At 38.6% G+C, this 8,106-nt stretch overlaps 1 protein-coding gene across 3 annotated transcripts in view; it reads left to right on the top strand.

Annotated features, from left to right (window-relative positions):
- LOC123969581 (FERM and PDZ domain-containing protein 1) overlaps positions 1-8,106 on the top strand; it is a 58,343-nt gene that overhangs the window by 29,601 nt on the left and 20,636 nt on the right. For 2 of the 3 annotated variants that reach the window (XM_046047123.1, XM_046047121.1), the window contains exon 5: positions 7,928-8,030. In XM_046047123.1, the coding sequence (XP_045903079.1) occupies positions 7,928-8,030 (103 nt within the window). Of the gene's footprint in view, positions 1-6,295; positions 6,318-7,927; positions 8,031-8,106 lie in introns of those variants that run through there. The other variant, XM_046047122.1, reaches the window with a different exon arrangement.

Below are 8,106 nucleotides of genomic sequence, written 5' to 3'. Positions count from 1 at the left end.
ACAGAAATGTGCAAGCCTTGTTGTATTTGTACATGCTTTATCTATACACAGATATGTAATCCTCTTGTCTCTAAAACCAATGCAGCACTTCTAACCCCAGACAACTTATGAGTAGCAAAAATACAGTTCTAGTCAGGAGTTTGATTTCATGCGTCTTATTTTCCACAGAGCAGAATAGTGGAGCTGTGTCTGACCACTGTGGGCCTTGGCCAGCGTACAAAACAAACTGTAAAAAGTGGAAACTTCAAGGGAGGCTGATATTGTATGCTCATACTGCACACAAAATCATTATTATATTATTATATTCTGGCACTGATAGATGGATGAGACAAAGGTGTGTCAGCACCTGTAGGTGGACATGCCACCTCTACATGATCTCATGGCACGCCTCCTATTGGTCATGATGCAAAACGTCTGATATGCTCACAGATACAGCACACCTTTATTAATGATGTTCAGCTTATGTGTTTATTGCAGAAATGGCAGACAAAGAGTGATAATGGTTACCCATGTCTCTGTTCAGAAGCACAAAGTTACTGTCCAGCAGTTGGCTTCTGTAAATGTTGTTGCATCTAAAGGAGAGCTGCAGTCTTACAGTGTCTTCCCTAAAATAGAATAATTCATCATCACATACAGTATCTTGAATATTATCAACTTACAGCCATCATAGTGTCACTCAGTTTAGATTTAATAGCCTTTTTGAGCTGATGCCAACCTGTATGCAATGCAGAATGAATCATTCAAATATTACTGAAATAGCTTTGAACCAAATGGCCATCTGTGCCTACAGTGTGTTCGGCCTTGCAATGTTTGCACACCACTCGTCTCATATTTAGCATGGTAGAGTCTACTGTTCTAAACTATGAGATGTACATTTAAGAAAGTCTCATGGAAAAGTATCATTATTTTGTCGGTCAAGGGTTGAACACAAATTACCCTTTTGAGGTTCAAGCATTACGTCATCTAAAGAGACAATTGGCAGCACAACCCACAACATTTAGTGTAAAGAATAAAATTAAGTAAAGAGGCAAAATACAGAATTCATTGTGTATTCAACACATTTCTTTCACTCTTAATGTATTTTACTTAAACAATGGAGAACTTTTTTTTTTCAATTTTGTATCTCAAAATAAGAAAGTGCTCCTGGTTAGGCTAAAGGAGAGAGCTTTTTTTGTACAAATAAAATCCAACTAAAAAATAAACTTCAGTATAAAATAACAGAACTCACTTTTTGGATTTTTTCACCTGCGATTACGTTTTCACAGCAGCAGGTGTGCCATGTGTGGAGGAGGCTTGTTAATGACAGAGCCTATTGAAACAATCAAGACCAATGTGGTACTGAATGACATTGACACCAACAGTTGTGTTCAGTATTGCTTTACCTGGTCCGTGCTTGTAAAATATCCACAGTGTCCGTGTCTTCCAACATAATACCAGATGTCTCTCTGTTTCTCTGCCAAATATACATTGACGATCTTTAATACCTAGGTGGTCCGCCCAACTGCGCTGTGTAAATCTGACCAGGATTTGATATGTGACACTGATTGGCACCAATCACGGGTCATGGCCAGTGGTGGTCTGGCAAACTGGAGTACCGAGACAATTCTCAGTGGGCCAAACAACCTCCGGGCCGGTGGGCCGCCTTCCTTCGCCTATCATTTTTAACAAATAATACAAAGGTTGGCAGAAGGTTGAGCGACACAGGCCACCCCCCTCTATCAGTGAAATGCAAATGCTGTTGGTCAGCTACTCTTTTGTAAATGTACCAGAAAGTAGGTACAGAGTACAGTAACTGTGTGTTCAAACCTGCTAGTGGAAAAACTAAAATCTGATGCTTAACGGGAAATAAATCACTTTAGTATCAGAGATTTACTGTTGTGTAATTTTATTTTGCTAAAATAAGCATTTTCATTTGATTCTGATTGGTTTTTGTCTTGTCATTCTACACGTGTAAATGTTTTTGACATTTACAAATGTTAATCAGCAAATTTTATTTAGGTGTCTGCCAGTGGTCGCAAATAGTGTTTTATACATATTATAAAACCAAGCAATCCTTTCCCTCTCAAATTCATTTTTTATGTGGGAGAATGTGTCTTTAGTGATTTGCTTGATATGATTCTCATCGACAAGGTTCCTTCCACTTCACATTATTATTTATTGTGTTGCCTTCATTCATTTGATATGAAATAGTGGCGCTGCTGTGTTTTAGTAGTTTTTCAAAAATTTTGCCTTTATTAGTTAATTTATATATTATTTTATTTGTATCGAGGTTGATGATCAGTGCTGCTCTCTTAGGTTACGTTCTGTTTGGAGAGGTGTTCAACCAGTTTTTTATTATGTGTACTCCCATGACTTAAAGCCAACCAGCTGACCCTGAGCAGCAGTTAGACAGTGCTCTGTCTCAGAGAGGATTGTGGATATTTTAGTCTTTTTATCTCAAGGCTTCATGTGGTGTGAGGTAGTTCATTCATGACAAGTTCAGTGTGTGTTCTGCAGCCTTTTTAGTAGTACTGCCATAGTGATCAATGGCTGTGATGCTGCTAGGTGGCTTATTAGAGGCTAGATCTGTTTGTACGTGCGTGCATTAGTAGGGCGGCCACGGTGGAGTATACGGTGAACCGTTCTGGTGGGCTGGTCGGGATCAAAGTCCAGGGCCATTTTTTACTCCCAGTCCGTCCCTGGTGTTGGCCAATTAAGCTCAAAATTGGCTGATCATGGTCACCAGCTGATCGATCAGTCTCACTTTTAATCCATAGACTTTAGAAAAGGTTTTGTTAGCTTAGGCAACTTTTTATCCCAGACATTTGACACTGAATGCTGTGTCCCCCAAGGAACCAATATATATGCTCCATATGGGCAACATAGTTAGTCACCAAGTCAAATATGCTCTTTTTACCAGTCTTACAATGAGTAAAAACTAGGGCTGCAAAATTTTGAGAAAAAGTTATATTGCAATTTTTGTGGACAAAATTGCGATTGCGATATAATGGAACAAATTCGTGTACTTGCTAGGGCTGCAAAATTTTGAGAAAAAGATATATTGCAATTTTTGTGGACAAAATTGCGATTGCGATATAATGGAACAAATTCGTGTACTTGCTTTATTATCAAGAAAAATGCATAAAATACTGAAATTTTAAAATGTGTATTTCTCAGCTTCAACAAGGTTATATGAACAAGAAGAAATACATGTTTTTTGCCAACAAACCAAAAATGCTGTTTAATATTATAACATTAAATAAAAGCATAATGTTTATTTAACAGTATACTATTTTACTACTTGCAGCTGAGTGTTTTTTATTCATTAAATCCTTGTGCAAGATAAAGGCTGTACAATGGCTTCTAATTTGTTAATGATAAGTACTAACTTGTCAATAAAGATATTGTTCAACACTGTAATGTTTGCAGTAGCATAACAGCCTTTTTTTAATGTCCCGCCCCTTCCAGGCTGTGATTGGTCGGTTGGTAAAAAGTGACTGACAAGCGCGTCGGCTTTATGAAAAGTTGAATGTGTTGAACAATGAAGGCACCGATACAGCGAACATTAAATGGCTAGTTACCCAACCCAAACCTTCCTTATCGTCTCCCAGTTTTCTTCTGTCGGACCGCTTCAGCTGCCGACAACACGTCTCTCTCACAGAGCAACCAGCCCACCGGCATTTCTCTGTGCCTCCGGTGGCCAATCTAGCTGTGTTTTAAACGATTAGTGGCGAGGGGGGTTACAGTAGGTTCTTGTCTTAAACGTTACTGGCAAACTGCTCGTAAATCATTTTTCTGATTGTTTCTGATTATAGTGAAAAGACTGCAGTGCTCACAGAGAAGAGAGCATCACACACACACAGCACAATGTTTGTTTCCCAATTAAATTAAATCACACCCTTTTTGCCGTTATGTAAACGCACAGGATGACATTGTGATTAGATTAATCGTGCAGCCCTAGTAAAAACTTTTTAATGAACAGAAAACAAGTAACAGGCAGAGAATAGAGTCAGTGTTTAAAACCAAATACAAATTACAGATTTTAGAATCTTAATTTCTTCATTTTAGCAAGGTCGCAAAAACATTTTTTTTTCATTTAAGGAACATTGCCAAAATTTTTAACCCTGAATGATGTCAAAATGCTGATACATGCTTTTGTTTTGTGTTGCTCTCAGTGTATAATAGAAATAGAAATACACTGACATCAAAGCTGATCAAAGGGCAACATAAAGATTTAGCCATTTGGGAGAAGTTGAAACAGGTTGTGTCCAGGGTGCAATGGGTCTGCAGTGATGTTTCCTGCCCATTTCCTGACTCTGGAGATGTATGTCCTGAATGGAGGGCGTGTTGCACGTTGGTGATTAGAGTCTGATATTATTGGCCGATATGAGCAAATTGCTAGTGCTGCAATGGATCATAGGTGATCCGTGATCTATAATCTTTGTTATGTTATGTGTTTCCGATATATCGGAGTATTTGATTTAAAAATCCTCAAATATCAAAATCCCATATCGGTCGGACTCTAATAGTGATGGGAGTACTGTTGGGGGGCTCCTCCTGAAGTCTTATGTCAGCTCCACAGTTTTGAGTGTTTTAAGCTACAGCTTTTTATGATCGCACCAGAAGGCCAGCTGTATGCAGACTTGTCACTGTGGGGCAAGCACACATCCCTGGGAGTGAGGTGCTGGATGTGATTTTTTCCCAGCCTCACCTGTTACTGCATATAGGGCCTTTCTCAGATTGTGTTCTTGTCTGTACTTGTGTTCTTGTAAAACGTCATCTTTTGTGGCCCAAGTTACTGTCCCATTACTAAAGTTTGCATTTTGGAAAGAACGGTTAAAATTCCCGGAAGTGTGCCCATTTTACCGAGGATGCATCGGTTGGCAACTTGTGTCAGCGCCAAATACGTATCGCCTGCTAGATCCGTTCTGCACATGCGCAAAAGTGGTTCTGTCAGTCAAAGACGGTTACCGCAAATCTGCCTATTCAAAATGATCCAACTAAATCTTTCAAATCAAGTTATAATGTAAAATGAAACTGTTCACTATGATGTAATAGGAATATACTTAAGATATGAAAAACCTTTCAACAGTACATTTTTAATTTCTAATAATGACAATTTTAAAAAGTAGCAACACAAAGGAGGCATGGTTATAATGCTATATAGACAGATGCTACATAGATGAATGTGCTACAGCTAATGACAATTTATAATTGGATAACTTTAAGTGCATGTAAAAAAAACACTAACAGCTGCAAAATACAGCTTCCCAATTGATTGACATTTGTCTAAAAATTAAATATGTACTTAAAAGTCATTCATTACATAGTGTATACTATATTCTGCTTATATTTGTGCTCTGACGTGCAGTTTGCTGCTGAGCTGCAGAGTAACAAGGATATGTATCCCCCTGAGGTCTGGGGCCAGATTGCCTCGCTTTCTCCTGTCTGGCTCAAGTCTGTTCTGTCACCATCTGCTTCTGCCTGTCCGACACACACATACACACACTGTTGCTCATGTCTCCAGTGGCCATAAGGCTTGGCTCAATTTTTCCTCTCACTCTGTCTCTCTGGCATGTGTTGGCGCATCTTGACAGTGAAATATGAATCCTTTATTTAAACAAGTGATCTTTGTCACCTGCATTTGACAATGTTAATTTCTAATATTACATTGGAAATAAATGGTATCACAATTGAATAACTTATTATGGAGTCAGTGAAAGTTGTGATAAATGTCTATGTGTCTGGGAAACTATTGTATTTCCTGACACAGTATAGATTATACACATTTTAGGGTACAGCGTTTGTATTTTAGTGCACATACCTACATGAATTCATGAATGCTATCTATGGACAGAACTATGAATTTTGCTTTGCTGCCCATTTCTGGTTGTCTCGAATGGAAACTTTTAAGCATTTAAGCTTGGGCAGAAGCTCAGGCCAGAGACACTTTTTATGTCATTGTGATGGTGCACAAAAATAGGATTACACACCTTCTTCAACGATGTTAATTGTAAGAAGAAATATCTAGTAAAGTTTTGTATAAATAAAATATTAAAAAACTAGAGTTTGAGCTATCAGTAGCTCTACAGAATAAAATTGTCCCAATATTCAGTTACGTACGTAAAAGAAAGAATCTTTTAAGCCCCAGTATAAACAGGAGGAATGATTGCAGCAAGAAAAACCTGTTTCAATCTTCATATGGGCACCTGACTATTGTTTTAAGACAGACTTGAAAAGATATGAACCTATCCTTTAAATGTGCACAGATTGGGACAGCATCATGAGACCATGATGACCATGACCATGAGATCCTCTTGGACCGTCTTGAAACTTAAGTGGGTATCAGTGACACTGCTCTGCAATGGTTTAGGTCCTACCTAAAAGACAAGCATTTCTGTGTTTGTATCGTTGGTGTCAGGTCAGCTGCAACAGGTGTTCACTGTGGGGTACCCCAGGGCTCATTGCTGGGTCTAATCCTTTTTTCCATTTACATTCTCCCTCTTGGCCATCTCATATGTAGACATAACATCAGTTTCCATTTTTACTCAGATGATACTTAGATCTCTGTCAACCTGCTAATATGCAAGTGAATGTCACAAAATTTCCTGCAGCTCAATGCTGATAAGACAGAGATTGAAACAGTCTTGGTTTTCTGTCCCATTTGATAACTCAGCATTGCAGAAATCTTGGTGTAATTTTTGAACAAAACCTCAGCTTAGACAAACATGTCAAATCAATGGTTCAATCCTGTTGTCATCATCTCAGAAACTTTTCAAGAATCATACCATTTCTTCCTGCCAAAAATCTGGAAACTGTTATTATGCCTTCATAACTAGTCAGTTAGATTACTGAAATTCCCTGCTCTCTGGCATCAGTAAAAAAAAAACTCTCTCGTCTCCAGCTCATCCAAAACTCTGCTGCTGGGATTTTGACTCTAAGAAACATGATTACATCACACTGATCCTGGTGTCCTTATAATGGCTACTTGGTGCCTTTATAATTTACTGTAGATTACTTGCAAATCCCTGAAAGGCCTAGCTCCAAGTTTTTTAGCAGATTTATTTTATTTATACAGTTTAAGGTTACAGAGACAGTGCAGATTAATAAACATTTCTGTAAATGTGCCAGTTTAGCCAGCTTGGCTAATGTTCAACTGTAGTCCCTTGGCAGGTGTATTAACACACTGGTAGTGTGTTATGTCCCTTCCCACTCCCTGAGCTCCTTGGATGTATAATTACTGGTTGTTCTTAAATCCAGATTTATAATGAAAGGTGAAAAGTTAGGGCTCCGAGACTGTGGAACGACCAGCCTGAGTTGATCAGGGCCACAAACTCTGTTGCGTCTTTTCAATTTCTTCAGAAACCCACTGTTTTAAAATGGACAACACAAGGACATTTTGTGTGTTCTTGCAGCTGATTTATGACATCAACAATTATGACATTTTAGATCATTATACTCTCTTTGTGTTAATGTGTGTAGTTTTATGGCTTTTAGTGTGTTTTAAATATTCTCTTGTTTTTATTTTAAATACTGTGCAAGGGTTTTCTGCCATTCATTTCCTAATACAATAATATAAGCACATTTACATATCTGTTCACTATAGAGAGAAGACCTTGCCCTTAATGTTGTCAGTAGTCGCAAGTTGAAGTTGATGTTAAACACTGGTATAGAGTTGAGGAAGGTGGTAGAATTCTAAATGAGGTGAAGATATTTACAGTTATTTATCTGCCTAAATTGGATGTGTAGTGATTAGATTGCTGCTCTCCCTGCGGTGGATCTGTTAGGTTTGGAGAGCTGAGTGAAAAATTATGCATCAGTGTGAGATGAAAGGAGATCACTCGAATACAAGCTACTGTCTGACTGTAATCAACCCCAGTTGTAGTATGAATGCAGGCCAAATGAACACCCTCAGGCATGACAACACAAGGACATTTTATGTGTCCAGGTGGTCCTGCAGATGGTCGGCTCGTCCCTGGCGACCAGCTCGTGAAGATCAATAACATCGCTGTCGATGACCTGACCCCGGAGCAAGCTGCTGAAATAATCAGGTCTACACCGACAGCTGCATTTACAAACACACCCACACACACTTATGATGCATGATTATTGTACACACACCACAAA

Source organism: Micropterus dolomieu, linkage group LG04 (genome assembly GCF_021292245.1).
Source record: "Micropterus dolomieu isolate WLL.071019.BEF.003 ecotype Adirondacks linkage group LG04, ASM2129224v1, whole genome shotgun sequence".
Lineage (NCBI taxonomy): Eukaryota > Metazoa > Chordata > Actinopteri > Centrarchiformes > Centrarchidae > Micropterus > Micropterus dolomieu.
Note: the sequence above shows the minus strand (reverse complement) of the source record. Positions and strands in the feature narration are given on the sequence as shown.